The 20,562-nt window shown below is 64.2% G+C and overlaps 2 protein-coding genes across 3 annotated transcripts in view; one reads left to right on the top strand and one right to left on the bottom strand.

Annotated features, from left to right (window-relative positions):
• BOP1 (BOP1 ribosomal biogenesis factor) overlaps window positions 1-20,562 on the top strand; it is a 67,131-nt gene that overhangs the window by 34,519 nt on the left and 12,050 nt on the right. The gene's annotated exons all lie outside the window — the stretch shown is intronic.
• SCX (scleraxis bHLH transcription factor) lies at window positions 9,573-19,572 on the bottom strand. Of its 2 annotated transcripts, none has more exons than XM_065629173.1 (2): window positions 18,805-19,572; window positions 9,573-10,750 (listed from the first exon to the last, which is right to left on the bottom strand). In XM_065629173.1, exons 1-2 carry the CDS (start codon window positions 19,325-19,327, stop codon window positions 10,188-10,190), a joined length of 1,086 nt encoding a protein of 361 aa, XP_065485245.1. In that variant the 5' UTR covers window positions 19,328-19,572; the 3' UTR covers window positions 9,573-10,187. The 2 variants fall into 2 exon arrangements, with proteins under 2 accessions (XP_065485245.1, XP_065485243.1); XM_065629171.1 differs by having other exon boundaries at window positions 10,614-10,750; window positions 18,809-19,572.

Raw genomic sequence — 20,562 nt, 5'->3', positions numbered from 1 at the left:
TTGTATCCTGGTGATGGGTCAGTTGTATCACAGTGATCCGTCGGTTGTATCCCGGTGATTGGTGGGTTCTGTCATGGTGACCGGTCAGTTGTATCATGGTGATGGGTCAGTTGTATCACAGCGATCCATCGGTTGTATCCTGGTGATTGGTGGGTTCTGTCATGGTGACTGGTCAGTTGTATCCTGGTGATGGGTCAGTTGTATCACAGCGATCCATCGGTTGTATCCTGGTGATTGGTGGGTTCTGTCATGGTGACCGGTCAGTTGTATCCTGGTGATGGGCCAGTTGTATCACAGTGATCCGTCGGTTGTATCCCGGTGATTGGTTGTTCTGTCATGGTGACCGGTCAGTCGTATCACGGTGATCAGTCGATTGTCTCACGCATCCCTACTCTTGGCCGGGCCGCGGTGCCTCCCTCTGCTTTTTGGGCAGGAAATCTCTCTTTAATAGGCCGCCGAGGGGAACGGGCCGTGTTTTCCTAAGCAGGAGGAATGTTGACATGGAAGACTCTGCTCTTTCTTCCTGGCAGGTCCCTGGGAGCCGCGGGGCTGGATCGCGTGCGGCTCCCGCTGCGCCGCCTAATCCTTGCGAGGGCTGCGGGGCCGCAGGTGCGTGTCCGGCGCTGGGGGGGCTCCGTGCCCCCCTGCCAGACCCACCGCGCCGCGGGGAGGCCTTTCCTTTCATCCCGGGTTAGCTCTGCTCCCACATGGCTGCCAGAGGGTCCCGGGGGGGCCGCCGGGCGTGATTGGAACCAGCTGTCGGAATTCTCCCCTTCTCCGGGGGAAACTCGGCGTAAGGGACAGCGGGGACACCCCGGAGTCGTCGACACGGGGGAAACCGTCCCTGCCCAGCGCGACGCGGGGGCTGCACCCCCAGGACGCCGCTCCCGGGACCCCGTCCCGCTCCCCATCCCCGCGCTGCCGGTACATCTCGTAACCTTTAACGAGCGGGGCCTGCTCTGCACAGAAGCGAGAGCTGGGCGGCTGCCTTATGAGGCAGCGCTTTGCCGTGGGGAGGGGGAACCCGTTCCAGGGCCAGCGCCGGCGTTTGGCACCCAGCGGCGCCTCCAGCACCTTGGGGCGCGCGGCCCTTGGCAGCCGGGAGGTGCAGTGGGTGCCGGACCTGTCTGTGGGGCGGTTTGTGGGTTTGCTGAACCGCAGGTTCCCCCACAAAGCGACTCTTTGCTGTGGTTTCTCTTCCCCCAGCTGTGCCGGTGGGTCTCTGTGGCCGGGCAGCTGCTCCGCTCCGAGCCCAGCTCCTCTTTGCCGCGCTGGGCCGTTGCCCACTGGGCCAAGAAGCCCGTGGCCGAAGCGGAACCGCTGCAGCCCTACCTGGTTTGCTCTACCAGTAACACCAGTGCGGGGCAGGGTGGGGAATGGGGGCTCTTGGTGGGATTTGGCTGTGCGGTGGCAGCGGGTCCTTCCCGTCCTTGGCGAGGGCAGAGTGCCCAGGAAGCGAGGGGATGCCTGTGCCCCCCCCGGGAACAGCTCCCAAGGTGTCGGGAATGGAAAAGTCCGAGCATGGTCAGAGCAGAGAAAGGGCACTTGCCAAAATTAACAGTTGATTCGGGTTTGCGGGAGCAGAAGCCAAAACGCGAGGAATCTTGGATCCGAAAAGGGAAACTTTTTTTCTGTGGGCAGTAAATCAGCACGGAAAGATTGGAGGTGGGGAGGGCGGGGGAGAGCGGCCCCCGTGCGCTGGCAGCGCTGCGAGCGTGGCCGTGGCCGCGGCCGGTCCCCGTCACGGCTGCCCTGGCCCCGTGGGCTTTGGAGGTTTTTAGTCCTTCCTCCTGTTGGTTGTGAAGCAAATTTCAGCTCCGCTCCTGGGCCTGTGTGGCTGCAGCAACTCCCAGGCTGCCATCTGTTGTGATGTGAGCCCGTGTTTACTCTGAAACCTACTGATTACCTTCCAAACCGCTCGGGGTCTGCCATCCTTGTGGGAACGGAGGGGTCTCTGAACCCCGGAGCGGCTGGGGCTGTTGGGGTCCGCCCAGCACCGCGTCCAGGCAGGTTCAGAGTATCTCCAGGGACGGGGATTCTACCCCAGGCAGAGCTTGACCACCCCCCCTGGTAAAACAGCATCTTCTCGCGTTCAGGTTGAATTCCAAGTGTGTTTATTTGTGTCCCTGAGCAGCGCCCGGCTCCCTCCTCTTCCTCCATGGCTGGGATGCCCCTGCCCTTCCCTGCTCGGTTTTGGGGGGGAAGGGCTCGGTCCCCCCCGCCGCTCCAGGTGCGGCGCGGGGTGTGCGGCGGCAGGAAGGCCCCGGCAGCTGGCTTTGCTAAAGAAAACACCTCGCCATAAATCAGGGGGGGCTGCGGCAGGGGGGAGGGCAGCGGCCAGCGCGGAGCCGCCAGCGCGTTCCCCCTCATTAACCGCTGCGGTTCCTGCGCGGTGCGGGGAACCCGTGGGCTCCGGCATCTCGTGGGTCTTTTCCGAGCAGAGCGATGCCGCGAATCCTGCCCGGCTCCCTCCGCTTCCTCGCCGCTCAGCACCCCCTCGCTCCTTCAGCTTCGCCGTTTGTCCGTCCCCAGGAAGGTCAAGGCCACGGCGCTGCTGCCCCATGAGTGCCAGCGGCGTCCTTTGGCATCGGCACGAACCGGGGGGCCGCAGGGGCTGCTCCTGTCACAGCCTGGGGAGAGGACACGGGGTGTCGCGGGTCCCTGCGCCCCTCGCTGGGGTCCCATCGGAGCTGTGCCCGGTGCCGGCGCTGTGGCGATGCCACCGCTGCCCGGCCCTCGGCAGGACGAGGGGACCTGTGCTGGGGGGGTGAACACCCAGGTCTGTCCGTCTGTCCCATCAAGTTCTGGAAGCCTCTGTGTCCCCTGTGCTCCACTCTGAGCTCCCTCCCTGGGCAGGAGACCCCCCCAAATGTCCCCCGGGGGACCCTCCGCAGCCCCGCGTGCCCCTCGCTGCAAACCCACAGGTTTGTTCTGCCTCGTGCTGCCCAGGTTCAGGGCGGGAGCAAAGGTTTTGGAGACGGGCTGGGACAGGAGCCTGGGCACCCGCTCCCGGGCACGCGTCCCCTCCCAGCCCTTGCAGGAGAGGGAAACTGAGGCAGGCGGGGATGATGGATCGCAGGGGAGGTCTTGGCTGCTTCAGGTGGCCCCTGGCCCCCCGGGACCCTGCTCTGAGCTCTTCATTTCGGGAATCATAGAATCTCTTGGGTTGGAAAAGACCTTTGAGATCATCGAGTCCAAGCGTTGACCCAACGCTGCCCAGTCCACCTCTAAGCCACGTCCCCAAGAACCTCATCAGCACCCTTGGAAGTCCCATTTGAGCACTGGGAGTGACTGGGATTCAGCCGACGGAGCCGGGGACCCGCGTCTGTGCCCGCCGGGCCCCCCGGTGTGGTCCCGGTGCCCGCGCCCGCTCGCCCGCCCTCCTCCGCGGCTCCCGGCTGCTCCCGCAGCCCCTTCCCTGGCCCGCTCGCTGCGATCGCAGCTGACGGGCTCGATTTGTCAGAGATAAAAAATAGCGGAGGAGGAATGGAAAGACAGGAGGCACAGGAAAGCAGTTTGGTAGTTAGAGACAGAGGAACAGAATTAACGTGCGGTGGGGGATTTGGAGCGAACACTGCCTGCATTGTAATGTGATAGGGGCAAGGGAAAAAAGAGAGACCGAGAGAGAGGGGCTGACCCCGAATCCCCGGGGGAGCCGCGGGGAGAGCAGGAACGAGGAGAGAGTGAAGGATTCCAGAGGTGGACTGGCTTCCTCTCGCAGCAGACAGACACAGGGGAGACGGGCAGGGAGCCAGCGCCGTACCTGCACTTCCCATCGAGCCCCGACAGCTGGAGCTGCTTTGGGAGGGGGCCGGGGGCCGGGGGGCGCGGGGGCACGCGGGACGGGGACACGCGCGGCTCGCACCGGGACCTGCGGGCGCCACGGCCGGGTGACGGGGCCGCAGGCGGTGCGGGGGGCTCGGGGGTCCCCAGCGCGGGGGGGACGGGGGTGGCACCTGCCCTGGAGCGGGGCCGGGGGGTCCGGCTGGCCGGGATCCAGCCGGGAGGGCAGGCGGGGGGAGGTGGGAAAAAAAAACCAGCCCCTAACAGCAACTAAATCAGCGGCAGCACGGGGTCACACGTGGTTCCTGGCAGCCCCGCAGGTGCTAAGCGGGGACGCAGGCGGCAGCACCTTGTGATGGATCATGTGGGGAGCGCGGCAGCTCGTTGTCCCCCAGCTTGGGGACGGGGCGGTGGGAGCGGGGGGTCGCCCGGGGCTGGATCTGCGCGGCCATGGCCGTGGGAGCTCCCCCAGGGCCGGCGGGGTGGCTGGTGCTGCCGGGACCCACCCGAGGCGCGTCCCGTCCCTCGGGTTCCCCCGTGCGTGTGGCTCGTCGGTGAGGCTGAAGGCAGCGCCTGGTGGGGACCGGGGTCCGGTTCCTGTCCCCAGACCCCAGGGCACTGACAGAGGCATTAAACACATCAGCCTTGGGGACACGGCAGTGGCAGCACTGGGGACATGTGGGGACGCGGCAGTGGCAGCACTGGGGACACACAGTGTTGGAGACATGGCAGTATGGGGGACACGGCAGTGGCAGGGACACGGCAATGGCAGTATTGGGGAAACGGTAGTGTTGGGGACACAGAAATGACAGCATTGGGGACACGGCAGTGGCATCACTGTCCCCTCCTCGACCATCCGCGGTTCCTGCAGGGTCACACGCAGAACGTGGCGCTGGGCTCCTCCCGGGACCGATCCTGCCGTGACACTGGCTTGGTTTCGCTCTGTGCCCGTGGAATCGCCCGAGCCCCTTGCAGCCCCAAGGGCTCGGCTGGGAGAATCCCTCCCAAACTCCCCCCAAACTCCTTCCCAAATCCCCCCCTTCCCATCCCCAGCTCCCCGCGGCTGCTGGAACGGGCGCCTTGGGGATTGTTTTTCTGCTTGTCCTGGGCGCTGGGGAGGCCAAACCACGAACCCTGGGGGCAGTTCTGGGCCCCTCAGCTCAGGGATCAAAACGGCGGCCCCAGGGACACCAGAGTCACCTCGGGGCTCAGAATGGCGGCCAGAGGGGTGGCAGGGTCACCTCAGGACAAGAAAGGCCTTGAGGTGCTGGAGCGAGTTGAGAGCAGGGAACGGAGCTGGTGAGGGGCTGGAGAAGGAGGTCGAGGTTGGATCTGGGGAACAATTTCTTCCCCAAAGGGCTGTGGGGCATTGGAACAGGCTGCCCAGGGCAGTGCTGGAGTCACCATCCCTGGAGGGGCTGGACAGACGGACATGAGGTTCTCAGGGACAGGGGGCAGTGCCAGGGGTGGGTTATGGTTGGACTCGGTGATCTTGAGGGGCTCTTCCAACCATAATGACTCTATTATTCTATGACTTTTGGATCATTTCACTCGCCGCTGGGGCCGAGGGCTGAGCGCTCATAAACACAGTCAGTGCGTGTCTGCGCGAGGAGAAGATCCCACCGACCAGCACTTGGCTCTTCTCGCTGGGACGCAGGAGGAGGAGGAGCTGGGCGCTGCGAGGATGGACAAGGACAGACACAAGGACAGAGGGTGGCCCAGGGAATGGCCAGGTCCCCCCCGGGCACCAATGTTGCTGCCACCCGAACTCCGGGGTCCACTCTTCTTGGGGGTTTGGAGGAGGTCTTGGGGCATCATGAGGCATCTTGAGGGGTTGTGGTGGATCTTGGCGGTCATGGTGGGTCTTATGGGGTTGTGGTGGAACCTGAGGGGTTGTGGTGGGTCTTGGGGAGTTGTGGTAGGTCTTGAGGGGTTGTGGTGGGTCTGAGGGGCTGTGGTGGATATTGAGGGGTTGTGGGTGTCTTGAGGGGTCTTGAGGGGTTGTGGTGGGTCTTGGGGAGTTGTGGTGGAACTTGAGGGGTTTTGGTGGGTCTTTGGGGTCTTGGGGGTCTTGAGGGGTTGTGGTGGATCTTGATGCTCATGGTGGGTCTTGGGGGGTTGTGGTGGAACTTGAGGGGTCTTGAGGGGTTGTGGTGGGTCTTGGAGAGTTGTGGTGGAACTTGAGGGGTCTTGAGGGGCTGTGGTGGGTCTTAGGGGCTGTGATGGATCTTGAGGGGTTGTGGGCATCTTGAGCACATTTGTCCTTTTGGCCCCCAGCACCCTTCCGGTGGCCCTGGGTGGCTGTCGGCTTTCCCCGGGATGGCCATGGCCATGTCACCTCCACATCTCCACCAGTGCCCGGGCTGGGGACGTGCTACTGGTCCCCAGTAAGGGGTTAACTGGGGATGTGGAAAGGTGCTGGAGCAGAAAAGGCTGGGGGCACTGCTGCCCCCAAACGTCCCAGCATCCCAGCAGTGATTGCAGCTCCCCAGCAGCTCTCCCAGCATCCCAGCAGCTCTCCCAGTTCCCCAGCAGCTCTCCCAGCATCCCAGCAGCTCTCCCAGTTCCCCAGCAGCTCTCCCAGCATCCCAGCAGCTCTCCCAGTTCCCCAGCAGCTCTCCCAGAAGAGATAGGGGCGTCAGAGGAGAGGAAGGGGGGCCCAGGGAGTGATTGGGGCATCAGATAAGGGGAAGGGGGCCCAAGGAGTGATGTTGGGGGTCAGGGGATGGGGGTCAGGGACCCAGGGACTGATGGGGAAGCCCAGGGAGCCATGGGGGGGTCAGGGGAGGGGAAGGGGGCCCAGGGAGCCATGGGGGGAGTCAGATAAGGGGAAGGGGGCCCAGGGAGCCATGGGAGGGTCAGGGGAAGGCAGGGGGGGCCAGAAAGCGTGGTGGGGTCAGGGGAAGGCAGCCCGGAGCCGAGCACGCTGTGGGGCAGCCCCATTTGCGCAGCCGCCAGCACCGTGTGTTTAAAGACCTTTTTCCTTTCTTCCCCGGGACCCCCGTACGGCTTTACCAGCCAAGCCATAATTGCCACCTGCAGCACTTTAATGGCTCGCCAGCCGCACGTGTTGCCGGCAGACGGTGGAGAAGGGGCCGGGGGGGCGTGGGGACGCGATCGGGAGCGGTGGCAGCCGGACACGGGTGCTGCCGGGGACCCCGTGCGCCCCTCTGCCCCGAGCTCCCCTGTGCAGGGGGGTCGCACTCGAGCTCTGCAGACTCGCTTGTAATTTGGTTTCGGCGTTTTGGGATTTAGAGGGTGTGAAGCCGGTGGCGGGTTGTACCCACCTCCCGCTCCACGGGACGGACGAAGCTCTGCGGGGGCTGTGACAGATGGACATTCGTCCCCCGTCACACGAGGTGCAGTGACTTGCTGCGAGGCGTCTTCCCCTCCTCTGGCAGGAGTTTTGGTGAGCCTGGAGGTGTCGGGAAACGGGCTGGTGCCCCCATGGGCTGCCAGGGCAGCACCGTGCTGGGACGCCGGGACTGGTTCCAGCCCAGTCGCACGTCAGCATTACTGGGCATCTGTGCTTGTGGACTGGGAGCTGTTTCCCTCTGCGTCGGGGATCTCCGACCCATTGCTCTGATCCCGCTTGCAGAATGGCCCGTTTTCTTTCTTTCTCTCCCAGTTGCGAGTCTCCCGGGCTCCCAGCGATGGCAGGAGCTGCAGCTCGTGTCCCCCGGAGCGCGTCGTGGGGACGGGAGGCGGGTGGCACCGCGGGGGCTGCTTCTCAGCCCCAAAGCCCCCAGAGCTCCAGAGGAGCCGCGGGACCTGCAGCCCGACCGCTCGTCCCCGAGCCAGCGGCACGTCCTGGCCGTGGGCAGACGTGCGAATCCTGGAGCCACCTGTGACTTCACGGAGCAAGTATGTGGTGGAAAATCACTCAGCGGCTGGGCAGGCCCTATCGCACAGCTGAGAGCCATCGCCGCCCGGCTCTCTGCCCGTGTCCCCCCGCGTTGCCGGGGGAAAAGCGGGGAAAAGCTGCATCTCCTGCAGCAGCAGCAGGTGATAGGACGAGAGGAAACGGCCTCAAGTTGCGCCAGGGGAGGTTTAGGTTGGATATTAGGAAAAGATTCTTCCCGGAAAGGGCTGTCGGGCGTTGGAACAGGCTGCCCAGGGCAGTGCTGGAGTCACCATCCCTGGAGGGGTTGGACAGACGGACATGAGGTTCTCAGGGACATGTTTTAGTGCCAGAGTTGGGTTGTGGTTGGACTCTGATCCTGAGGGTCTCTTCCAGCTGGAATGATTCTATGATTCTATTCTCTGATTCTGTTCTATGGTACCTGCTCCAGCACGTCCCTTCCCGGCCGGCTCTGGGGCCGTGTCCCCGTCCCCCCGGGCAGAGCCGTGTCCGTGGTGGCACAGCCCGCGGCGATGAGCCGGCAGAGGAATGCGCGGCTGGAAGAGGCGCAGTGGGATCCGGTGGCAGTGTCTCAGAGCCGAGGTATGCGCGGTGTGCCGGCTGCCAGGGCACCACTGTTCCACTCCCCGCGGCTAAACCGGGGCCTTCCGCTCCTTCCTTCTGTGGCAGCTCGGCTCAGCCGTGGATGCTCCGGCTGCGCGGCGGCCCTGCGGGCCGGCAGCACCGTTCTGCCGGGCACACGCCAAGGCGAACCGCGCCGCTTCGCCGTGTTCGTAACCGTCTGAGCGCCGATCCCCTGTCCCTGCGTGACCGCAGCAGCCTGGGTGGGGACGAGTTGGCGGCGTCCCTTGGAATCGGTGAAGCATCACTGAAGTGTTGAGTGTTACGACCTCATCTGCAGGACTCCGAAGGCCTGCACTGAATCGCTGTTTTCCTCCCCGACGCCTCCAAACTTCGTTTCAACGGTATCCATCGCCGCGCGCGTTTGCTTTGCGTCCTGCCCGAGAGGCAGGAGCCTTTCCAAACCTCTTTCTCCAGCTTCGAAACCACTCCGATTGAAATTGAAAAACATCGACATTTCCATCTCGGTCAAGCGGAGCGCCTCCCGCTGCTGCCGCGGACCCCCGCGCCCGGCCGGGCTCCGCGCAGCACGGGACTCGTCGCTCCGGACGCGTCACTTGTCGTCCCCGTGCCGCCCGCGGCCTCGGGACCCTTTGGCCTGAAGCCATCGGCCTCGTCCCGCTCCGCCGGCGCCGCGCGGAGCGAGGGGCCCCCCCGCAGCCCCGCTCCTGTCCCCCCGTCGCCCCAGCCCCTCCGTGGCCCTCGCAGCAAACGGCAAAGGCCTTTTGTGCTGCTTTGGCTGAAATCGAGTTAATTTTCTTCCTGCACTTAGAAACTTTTCCTACCCAGTGCGCTCGGTGTTTGCATTCGGTTTGAGAACAAGGAGATAACGCCCCAGGACAGAGTTAATGTGTTTCTCCAAGTACCTTTCTGGTGGTTTTGAGCCGGAACAAACAATTCTTGTTGTAGTTGCTGTCCGGGAGCCCCAGGTCTCTCCGAGCTCTGTGTGGAACAGCGGGAAGGACACACGGATGGGACAGAGCTCGACTGACACCCGCCGATCAATGAGGACGTTCCGTGCCGTTAGCGTCAGGCTTCGGATTTAACGAGAGTCGGGTTTTCCGGCTGGGGAGCCGGGGACCCGTTGTGGTTCAGCTCCGTTTCGGTGCAGTTCCCATCGGGAGTTCCTTCGGTTCAGCTTTTTGCTGTTTTGCAGAAGCCTCTGGGCCTTTTTTTGCCTTTTTCTCTCTTCTGTCCCCGGGATCGGCTGTTGGGACCAGGGTGTCTCTTCCTGGGACTGGCTGCTCCCTGCACACGGACTTCGTGAGGAGTTGCATTGAGTATCTTTTATTTTATATTCTATTTTCCATTTTATATACAGTAGTAGCAGTAGGATATTAGTATTATTTCATTATTGTATTAAACTGGTTTTATCTCAACGCGCAAGTTTCTCCCCTTTTGATTCTCTGCCCTTTTTGTTGGGGACGAGTGAGCCAGCAGCTCTCCTGCCTTTGATCGCTGGCTCAGCTTAAACCACGACACCGTTGGTGATTTTTGGGGAGCGCCTGAGCTCACCCTTCCCTCCATCTCACGCTTTTATAACCTCGGGACGCCGTTTTGGGGACGTAAGGAGCATTTCATGGCCCCGCGGACCCTGTGCCGGTGCGGCGCTGCCTGTGATTTATTTCCCCAGGAAACTCGGCTCAGCCGCAGCATCTGGTTTGCACCGAGTCCCTGGTTTTGAGCTGGTGCTGCAGCCGGTTGGGACGTGGCGCAGGGGGGTCGGTGCTCGCCCCGGGGAGGGTTTGTCCCCCCGGTCCCTGCGCTGGCGCCGGGTCCCAAAGCGGCTGCATCGGTGCCTAAAGCCGGCGAGGGTGCGGGTGAAACCAGCCCTTTATTGTGTGGGGGTTCAGGGTGGGAAGAAACTCCTGCCGTGAGTCTTGAACCATAGTCATTTTTAATTATACAAATCGCTCAGGCTTTATATTATCATATCAATGACATGAAACACCAGCATGTATTGATCAAACTCAACAACTGCAGCACCCCAGGACTCCGAGTTGAGGGCACGGAGCGGCTCCGCGCTGGAGGGGACGGGGAGAGCCGAGGGTGCCCGGACGAGGTGCCACCGGCGCCGCTCGAGTCCGCCCTGGGATGGGGCGCACGGTGTCCCCCGACGCCAGGGCGGGGGTTCCCCACCCCAAGGAGCCCCGGAGCGGGTCCCCGGTCCCTTTGGCTGGCCGGAGGGCGGCTGCGGTGCCATCGCAGAGCGTCCCTGCGCAGCCAGCGTTCCTGCCGTCCCCGTGTCCGTCCTGGCCCCCGAGCCGGGGGGACGCCCGGCCTGCCCCGAGCCGCGTGTGCGGGCCGGGTGAGGTCCCCGGGGTGTCACCGTGCCGCTCTCCCCAGCAGCAGGGTGAAGGCAGGAGTGTCCGTGGCTGTGGTTTGGTGTGTGTGGCTTTTCCATCCTTCCTCCTTCTGCTCCTCCTTCCCCAACGCCGCGACCATCTAACTCCGGATCGCCGTCTTCCTGTCTCGGTCTTTGCTCTGCGGAGAAGGAGGAGAAGCCGAGTTACAAAAACACTGGGGCCGGGAGCTCAGCCCGTGGCCTCCCGCGCTCCCGGTGCTGGGCAGGAGAGCGGGGCGGCTTCCCTGCGGTGTCACTGTCGTTGTCATCACCATCCGCTGTGTCCCTCGCGGGGTCCGGAGGGGCTGCAGGAGCGGGAGCTGCGTGTGCCCCAGAGCGCTGCTCCTGCAGAGCCTCCTCCCTGCCCTCCTGCCGCGCCACGTCCCCACCGCGGGCACCGCTCGTGTCCCCACCGCGGGCCCCGCTGCGGCCACCGCCACCCAGCCCTCTGCTGGGACAGGGGCAGCGGTGGGACGGGGACCCGCTGTACCAGGGCTGTTCGGCCGGTTCGGAGCTCTCTGCTCCTGCAGCCCCTGGTCCTGCCGTGGGGACCTTCCCGTGACCCGCCGAGGCTCTGAGAGCTCCGAGCCGGGCCCGTCACTCTGCTCACCAGCGGAACCTGCCCGTGCCAGCTCAGGGGCCCCCCGGCCAGCCCCTCGGTGACAGCCTTAGTGCCCCAGCTGCCAGAAAAGTCCCCGCCACCAGCACTGCCACTGTCACCGTCACTGCCACCAGCAGCACCACCACTGTCACCACCACTGATACCACCAGCACCAGCACCGTCACCACCATTGCCACCACCAGCACCGCCACTGCTGCCAGTACCACCATTACTGCCGCCACGGCCACCATCGCTGCCACCACCAGCACCATCACTGCCATCATCACTGCCACCACCACCACCACCAGCACAATCACCGCTACCACCACCAGTACCACCAGTAGCACCAGCACCACCACAGCCCCAGCCAGCTGTGCGCTGGCAGAGCTGGTGATCTCCTGCCCAGTTTGATGGCACCGTGGCCGTGTGGGGTTTAACCAGGTTGGGTGCCGGTCCCTCCGCCCCAGGACCGAGTGTTCGGTGCCATTTCCACCGTCTCTGCCATCCCGTCCCTCGCCAGCGTGGCCGTGCCGGGGCTGCTCGGCGGCTCAGCCTCCCCCCATTGCACGTGCGGCCCCCGCGCCGCCTCCTCCTTTGTTACCGGGGGTGGGAGGGGAGGGGAAGGGGAGTTCAGCTCAGAAACGGTAAAATTAAATTTCCCAGATGTTCAGGCCCCAGGAGTTCTTGTGCTGTCTGGAGAGGAAATGGGGATTCGGAAAATCCCGCCTCATATTTTTTCCCCTATCACCTTGCCTTTCCGCTGCCATTAAGTGCAGCAGGAACAGTAAATTACGGGGCTGCGGAGCCGTCGCATCTCGGAGATACGGCGGGGGGAGCGGGGGACGGCGCTGGGGGGACGCTGAGCTCCCGGGCAGCTCCCCGCCCGCTCTCGGCTCCCTGGCACCGGCCCCGGCCCCGCGCTCCCCGCCGCCGTGCCACCCCTGCCCAAATTATGGGTGTTTTCGCACTAAACCCACAGCTGGGTCCAGACTCCAGTCCCTGCTGACTGATGCCAAGCCTGGGCTGTCCCGTGGGCCAGCTGACGGGGGACCCAGCTGCGGGTCGCGGCAGGAGCGACATGGAGAGCCTTGGCGGGGACGGCTGTTGTGACCAGGACACGGGCTCCCTGGCCCTCCGTGCCGTGCCCGGGCCGAGGCCAAAGGCTGCGAGTTCCTCACTGCGTGTTGAATCAGAAACCTGTGCCAGCGTCCTCCCTCCCGAGGGACGGAGCCGGTGACATCAGGCGCCACACGCGGTCCCTTCAATGGAACCCCCGGTGACCCGTCCTGTCCTGCACCCGCGGCCATCCCGTTGTGACCCCGACGGCGCTGGCCGGGCTCCTCAGCAGCCCCAGCCCTGTCACCAAGCCCCACAGGTCCCTGCCGGCCAGGCTGCCCCCCACCCAGACCCCCTGGCCGTGTCGTCCCTTCCCAAGGGTCCCGTCCTCCCGTCCCCTCCTTGCCGCGCTCCAGCGCCACGCTCTGCCGCGATTATCTGTGCCGGGACCGGCGCTGGGACGGGAGGTGCTCTGGAAGGTGCTCCTGCCCTTGTCCCATGTGCCTGTTCCTCTCCAGGAGCATCAAACCCGGGGGGGACATGGGGACCGGGACCAGCCCGCGGCACTGGCGCTGCCCCCTGCCCACCCGCTGGCACACAGAGGATTCTGCCAGGGTCCTCAGCCCTGCATTTGGACTTTTCGGCGTTTAAAAGAGGCTGCTCCCACGGCTGCTCCCCACAGCTCTACAGCCGATTCGGTCACCGGATGAGAAACGTCCTGGTTTTTCCGCACCAAGCGGGGATGGTGACACAGAAAGCTAAACCTGGAGAAGGACAATGGGCTGGCAGGGACGGGCTGGCCGGGGCACCGTGGCCCTGGGTCCCCTCTCGCAGCGCTCGCTTACGGGAATGATCCCCAGCAACGCCAGGGACCGTCCCGTCCCGTCCCGTCTGTCGCTGCCCCGTCCTGCAGCGCCCGTGGCACGCGGGATGCTCCTGCCAGCGCGGGGTCTGCTCTTCTTACGTCTCAACTGTGGCATCACCCGAGGCCTCGTCCCCGTGCTGGTTTTTGGCGTTTTTAACTAAAGCGGGGGGAACTGGCCCAAGAGCCGCTTCGGCTGAGCTCAGCCTTGCTCCGGCAAGTGAGACACTGACACGAGTCAGTTTAAAGCCGGATCTTTCCAGGGAGATGGTGGATTTTCAGCCCAATACGGGAAAGTCCCTGGGTGTGAGGGGAGGCTGAGTCGCGCAGCACGAACCCAGACAAGCCCCTTTGCCCGCTGCGGTGCCGCTGGGCTGGCTCAAGGCAAAGCCCTGGGAAGGGCTCGCTCAAAGCTTGCTGCCCTGCTCGGCTGTGCCTTGGGGTGCCCGCAGCACCCCCAGCATCCCGCCCCAGCTCTCTCCGGTGACCCCTCGCTAGGAAAAGCCTCTGCTCACACCTTTGGTCCAGTTTGTCCCCTCCTTGCTCCCGGTGATGGCAAACGCTCTCCCACCGCCTTCCCCGGTGCTCTTGCCTTCCTGGGGACGAGGTGGCACCTGGACCTTGCCCATACCGTCTCCTGGGGCTTCAGTGCCACCTCCTGCCTCTCTAGCGTGTGTCAGGCTTTTAACGAGGTCCCCTCATTAAGCCGTGGCATCGGCTGCCGCCTTGGAGTCGTGGCTCGGGATGGAAAAACGTTCCCGGCACGGACGGAGGCTGCGCAGGGGCCGGGAGCTGCGCATGTCTGGGGCCGTTGGGGGAGGAGGAGGGAGGTTTTGGGGAGCCCATGGGCTGGGGTGTCCCTCACCACGGGCTGGGGTGTCCCCCACCCTGGGCTGGGGTGTCCCTCACCATGGGCTGGAGTGACCCTCACCATGAGCTGGGGTGTCCCCCACCGCAGGGTGGGGTGACCCTTACCATGAGCTGGGGTGTCCCCCACCATGGGCTGGGGTGTCCCCCACCGCGGGCTGGGGTGTCCCTCATCACGGGCTGGGGTGTCCCCCACCACGGGCTGGGGTGTCCCTCATCACGGGCTGAGGTGTCCCTCACCATGGGCTGGGGTGTCCCCCACCGCAGGCTGGGGTGTCCCTCACCATGGGCTGGGGTGTCCCCCACCATGGGCTGGGGTGACCCTCACCATGAGCTGGGGTGTCCCCCACCGCAGGCTGGGGTGACCCTCACCATGGGCTGGGGTGTCCCCCACCGCAGGCTGGGGTGTCCCTCACCATGGGCTGGGGTGTCCCCCACCATGGGCTGGGGTGTCCCTCACCATGGGCTGGGGTGTCCCCCACCATGGGCTGGGGTGACCCTCACCATGGGCTGGGGTGTCCCCCACCGCAGGCTGGGGTGACCCTCACCATGGGCTGGGGTGTCCCCCACCGCAGGCTGGGGTGACCTTCACCATGGGCTGGGGTGTCCCTCACCATGAGCTGGGGTGTCCCTCACCATGGGCTGGGGTGTCCCCCACCGCGGGCTGGCCGGCTCTCAGGGGCAGCTCCATGGCACATCGGGTGCAAAGTGGTGACAGAGCTGGTGACAGAGGGACAGATGGTGCCGGGGCTCGCTTGGGAGCCCCACAAAGGAAATCCCTCCCAAGGTTACCCTGGCTTCGGCAAAGCCTGGCGAGCCGGATACCGGCAGGATCAGGCACCGTGAAGTCGCGTTGGTTGAAATGACATCATGACGTGTGAGCAGAAAGACATGGCGAAAGAGCCGCCCTTACTGACGGGGACGGATGGGTTGTTTTGACAATTCGTGTTCTGACACGATCAAGCTGCTCTGCTCTGAGCTCGGCCGGGAGCGAAGCCGTGTGTGTGTGTTTGGGAGAGAAGCAGCTCTGCCTCCTTCCCCCGGGACGGGGTCTCCACAGAGCTGCGCCCATCGCTGGCCGGAGCTGCCGTGCACCGTGGCGCTGGCTCAGCTTTGGGAACTCGGCTTTGGGAACTCGGCTTTGGGAACTCGGTTTTGAGAACTCTGCTTTGGGAACTTGGCTTTGGGAACTCAGCTTTGGGAGCTCGGCTTTGGGAACACAGCTTTGGGAACATGGCTTTGGGAACCCAGCTTTAGGAACACGGCTTTGGGAAGTCGCCTTTGGGAACATGGCTTTGGGAACACAGCTTTGGGAACTCGGCTTTGCGAACTCCGCTTTCAGAACTCGGCTTTGAGAACTCAGCTTTGGGAACACGGCTTTGGGAACTCGGCTTTGGGAACTCGGCTTTGTGAAGCCGGCGGGGCGAGTGGCCTCACGTGGCACTGGCCGCCGGGCCGGTGGCCACGGGCTCCCCGGAGCCAAGGCAGGTCCGGTCCCTTCCACCCAGCACCAAATACTCTGCGAGATCCCAGCTGTGCTGGCTTTGCCGTTCGTGGAAATAACCATCCTGATAAAAGATGGTTTGTTTTACTCCTTTAACACGCAATAAAACCTATCAAGTTGTTATCTGGCCGTAAAATCGTAAGCACAGACCAAGCGCGCTGCTTAGGCACAGTCTGTTCATCCCCCGTCCCAGCCTGAGCCCAGCTTAGCTGACTGCTCAGCCAAACCGAAGTATCTTGTAGCCTTTGACAGCCGCCCAGGAGCCGATCTCGGGGAGGTTTGTCCTGGCCCCGAGTCCTGCGCTGCTCGTCCTTCCCGCTCGCCTGGGCACACGCCAGCCCGGAGGGAAACTGAGGCGCAAACGGCAGCAGGGATTGATCGGAATCTGTGCAAAAGTGGCAATGGGAGCTTATCGGAATTAATGCAAAAGTGGCGATGGGGATTTGTAGGAATCAATGCAAAAGTGACGATGGGGATTTATCAGAATCCACGCAGAAGTGGCAATGGAAATTTGTAGGAATCAATGCAAAAGTGGCGAAGGGCGTTTATCAGAACTGATACAAAAGTGGCGATGGGGATTTATCGGAATCAACACATTAGTGGCAATGGAAAATTATAGGAATCGATGCAAAAGTGGTGAAGGGCGTTTATCAGAATTAATGCAAAAGTAGCAATGAGAATTTATCAGAACTGATGCAAAAGTGGCGATGGGGATTTATTGGAATTGATGCAAAAGTGGTGGCGGGCATTTATCGGAATTGATGCAGAAGTGGTGATGGGCATTTATCAGAATTGATGCAAAAGCAGCGATGGCAATTTATCGGAATTGCTGCAGAAGTGGCAATACCAACAGAAGAGACAGAGAACACTCGACCTTTGAAGCCGTTACAGCAGGTTTCCCAACAAGCTGGTAACTGGAAGGCGGGGGAGTTTCCAGTTCAGCCCAGTAGCAGCTTCCCCACCTGCAGCTTCTGTTTTTAAACCGGGATAACACCGTCCCGAGCCGTTTGCCGGAGCACGGGGGCACTTTGCAGCCGTCGGCTGAGCAGTTTGACACCAGTGCTCAGGAGCACTACGGACAGGGCAGGCGCTTGGGCTTTGCTGGGCTGAGCTTTAGCCGCGTAAATCCCGGCAGATTCAAAGGCCCCCGCCATCCTTCCCTCCTGCTCCAGCTCCAGCTCCGGCTCCTGCTCCGGCTCCTGCTCCGGCTCCTGCTCCCCTCTGCACCGGGAAGGACGTGCGAGGGGATTAACAGGGCCGGGGTTTTCCTGCTCTGACACACTCAAGCTGTCAGGTTTGCTGCTGGCGGCTTTTACCGCCACTGCTCCACGCTTAATGAGCCTTGAATCCTTAACAAAGACTTTTCACTCTTCGGGGCCTTACTCTTTGGGGTTAAACGGGTTCGGAGGACGGGGCGAGCACGCACGGCTCCGGCTGCTGTCCCAACACCTCTGCCTCAGGCCTCACACTCTCCGTTACCCCTGCCAGACACCATCTGCGCCGTGCCGAGACCAACAGGTTTTTAAAACCCAGCTGTCCCTGCACCCCAGGGTTTGCTGTTCTGCACCCCGGGGTTCACTGTCCCTGCACCCAGGGTTTGCTGTCCCTGCACCCGGAGTTTGCTGTCCCTGCACCCGGGGTTTGCTGTTCTGCACCCTGGGGTTTGCTGTCCCTGCACCTGGGGTTTGCTGTTCTGCACCTGGGGTTTGCTGTTCTGCACCCCAGGGCTTGCTGTCCCTGCACCCAGGGTTCACTGTCCCTGCACCCTGGGGTTCGCTGTCCCTGCACCCGGGGTTCGCTGTCCCTGCACCCGGAGTTTGCTGTCCCTGCACCCAGAGTTTGCTGTCCCTGCACCCCGGGGTTCACTGTCCCTGCACCCAGGGTTTGCTGTCCCTGCACCCGGAGTTTGCTGTCCCTGCACCCGGGGTTTGCTGTTCTGCACCCTGGGGTTTGCTGTCCCTGCACCTGGGGTTTGCTGTTCTGCACCTGGGGTTTGCTGTTCTGCACCCCAGGGCTTGCTGTCCCTGCACCCAGGGTTCACTGTCCCTGCACCCTGGGGTTCGCTGTCCCTGCACCCGGGGTTCGCTGTCCCTGCACCCCAGGGTTCGCTGTCCCTGCACCCCAGGGTTTGCTGTCCCGGCACCCCGGGGTTTGCTGTCCCTGCACCCCAGGGTTCACTGTCCCTGCACCCAGGGTTCACTGTCCCTGCACCCTGGGGTTCGCTGTCCCTGCACCCCAGGGTTCGCTGTCCCTGCACCCCAGGGTTTGCTGTCCCGGCACCCCGGGGTTTGCTGTCCCGGCAGCCGGGCTTTGCTGTCCCGGCACTGCCGGGGAAGGGCTGCCGGGGCAGTCAGGGCCGTGCTGCGGACGCAGCCGCTCGCTCCCTCTCCCAGCCGGTGGCACTCGGGCAAACGGCTCCCGGAGCCTCCTCAGAGCTGCTGCTGAAGCTGCATTTTCCCATTCTGGCTCCTGGGCTCATGTCCTAATCCACCTGCCCCTGAGCCCTCTGTGGCTGACGCCAGGAGCGAGGGACACCGGGTGAGCCGGGCTGGCCAGAACACCACAGCTCCGGCTGGAGCCTTTGGTGGCACAGCCGTCCCGCGTCCCCAGTGCTGGTGGGACAGAGCTGTCGGTCCCCGCCATCCGCCGGGCTGCTCAATGGGGCTAAGTGCCATGGTGTTGGCCTCCGCTCCCCCCGTACCGGGACACCGGGCCCGCGGCTGGCGCCGGAGCCGGCACAGCCATCGCCGGGAGGGATGGACCAACCTGGGGACCCCGACCCCCTGCGCCCCAATCCCTCTTGCCTCTCGGTTTGCTGCCTGCGCTCTGCCGAGGGGAGGTGCGGGCTCTTTCCAGACTCTTTCCAGACTCTTTCCAGACTTTCACTTTCCCTGTGCCTCTGATTTCCAGCTCCTCAGATCCATTTCTCGCCCTCGGAGTGTTTCCCCCTCTCCCCTCCCTTTCCCTCTCAGTGAACACGTGCAGGATTTGGAGGCAGCTTTGGGCAGCAAATCCAGATGTGCTCGAGGGGGGCACCGTGTTCCCCCCGCCAGGTTTCGGGCTCGCCGAGGGCGTCTGGTGGTCCCTCCGGCTCCTGTCCACGCAGCTCCCACCGGCGCTGCTCCGTCTCTCCCAGACCTCCCGTTTTCCCCTCGGCTCGCACTGGCCCTAGGGCAGCGGAGCCAGAACCGGTGCCCTGGCGCTCCGAACCCCCTCCATGGCTGGGGACACCCGGGGGGCCCCACCACTGCCAGCACACCCCCCTTCCAGCCGAAAGCCCCGCGGGGCCGGCGCGAGTGGCCACTTACCAGCTTCCTCTGGTTGCTGAGGCAGAAAGTGCAGATCTGTTTGGGCTGGGAGTTCTCGGTGTCGCGCGCGGCGGGGCTGCCGCCGCCGTGGTGGAAGAAGGCCGGGGTGGTGTGGCAGGGCTGCCCGTCCCCGCACGCCTCCCCCACCAGCAGCACGTTCCCCAGGTGCGAGATGTAGCTGGAGGCCAGTCTCAAGGTCTCGATCTTGGAGAGCTTTCTGTCGGCCGGCTCGGTGGGGATGAGCGTGCGGAGGGCGGTGAAGGCGGTGTTGACGCTGTTGGTGCGGTCACGCTCCCGCGCGTTGGCCGTGTGCCGCTGCCGGGGCTCCCTGCTGAGCCGGTTGGGTTTCTTGCCGCTCCTGCGCTTGCCGGCCTTGATGCCGTAGCCGTCGGCGTCCATGTGGTAGGGCTTCTCGTCGGAGCCGGAGCTCTCGCTGCCGTTCTCCTCGTCCTCCGACAGCATGCTGATCTCGGGGTACAGGTACCGGCTGGGGGCCGAGCGCAGCATGGCAAAGGACATGTTGGGCGGCCAGGGGACGGCGGGGAAGTCGCGCCGGGGGCCACCGAGCTCTGCCGAGCTCCTCCTGCCGCGGGCGGCCTCAGCTCCGGGCGCTCATGCTGCTTCCCCGGGGGGCCCCGGCTCGTCCCCCTCCCCGCAGGCTCCGGCTGGGACGGGGTCCCCTCCCCGGCTCCCCGCTGGCTCTCGGCGCACAGAAGGGTTAAGGGCTGCTGGCAGGCACGGCCGCCTGTTTCCTCTCCCCGCACATGTGCATCTTAAGCCTGGGAGTGTGGCAGGAGCTGGAGTTTTATAGCGGCAGCAGCACTGGTCAGCCAGGCCCCTCCTCCGGCTCCCAGCCCTGCTCAAAGCTGAGCCGCAGGCTCAGCCTACCTGAGCTCACCCTGAACCCTGAGGGGACTTAACCCTTCAGGGCTCGGCCGGGGGTCCTGCCGTAGGCCGGGGGGCTGCAGCCGGCCGGCGAGGACGGGCTGCGGGTCACCTGCCGGCCTGGCACACGGTGGCTGCGCCGCGTCCTGCCTGCGTGGGCTGGGGTGGGCACCAGCAAAGGGGTCCGTGGGGCTCCCAGAGGTCCCCGGGGGACCCTGCGTGTTTGGGTGGGAGGGAGGGTCCCCCGGCCCCTATCCTGTGGGGTTCATGGGCAGCCTGAGCCTGGGACAGGGATGGGGACCGGGCTGCATCACATCTGGGACAGGGCTGGGGCTGGGGCTGCATTACGCTGGGGACAGGGCTGTGTCACCCCCAGGACAGGGCTGGGGACAGGGCTGGGGCTGGGGCTGCATCACCCCTGGGATGGGGCTGGGTTACACTGGGGACAGGGCTGTGTCACCCCCAGGACAGGGCTGGGGCTGGGGCTGCATTACACTGGGGACAGGGCTGTGTCACTCCCAGGACACGGCTGGGGATGGGACTGTGTCACCCGTGGGACGGCGATGGGGATGGGGCTGGGTGACACTGGGGACAGGGCTGGGTTACGCTGGGGACAGGGCCCCTGAGTGCGCTGCCCCCTTTCCCCAGTGTGACCGAATCCATCCTCTTCCTCCTCCTCCTCCTGCTGCTGCTGCTAATGGGGCAGAGCAGGAGGAATTAACCCTTGCAGTGCTGCCGCCGGCAACCACCCTCCGAGCTCCCGCCTGCTGCTTCACTTGCTTTTAATTTCCTCCCCCGGTATCAAGAATGACATTTGCGTCTCTGTCAGTGTGACAGGTGTGTGCGGGTGTCCCCATAACCTGTCCCCG

This window comes from Caloenas nicobarica, chromosome 2, assembly GCF_036013445.1.
Source record: "Caloenas nicobarica isolate bCalNic1 chromosome 2, bCalNic1.hap1, whole genome shotgun sequence".
NCBI classification, from domain to species: domain Eukaryota; kingdom Metazoa; phylum Chordata; class Aves; order Columbiformes; family Columbidae; genus Caloenas; species Caloenas nicobarica.
Note: the sequence above shows the minus strand (reverse complement) of the source record. Positions and strands in the feature narration are given on the sequence as shown.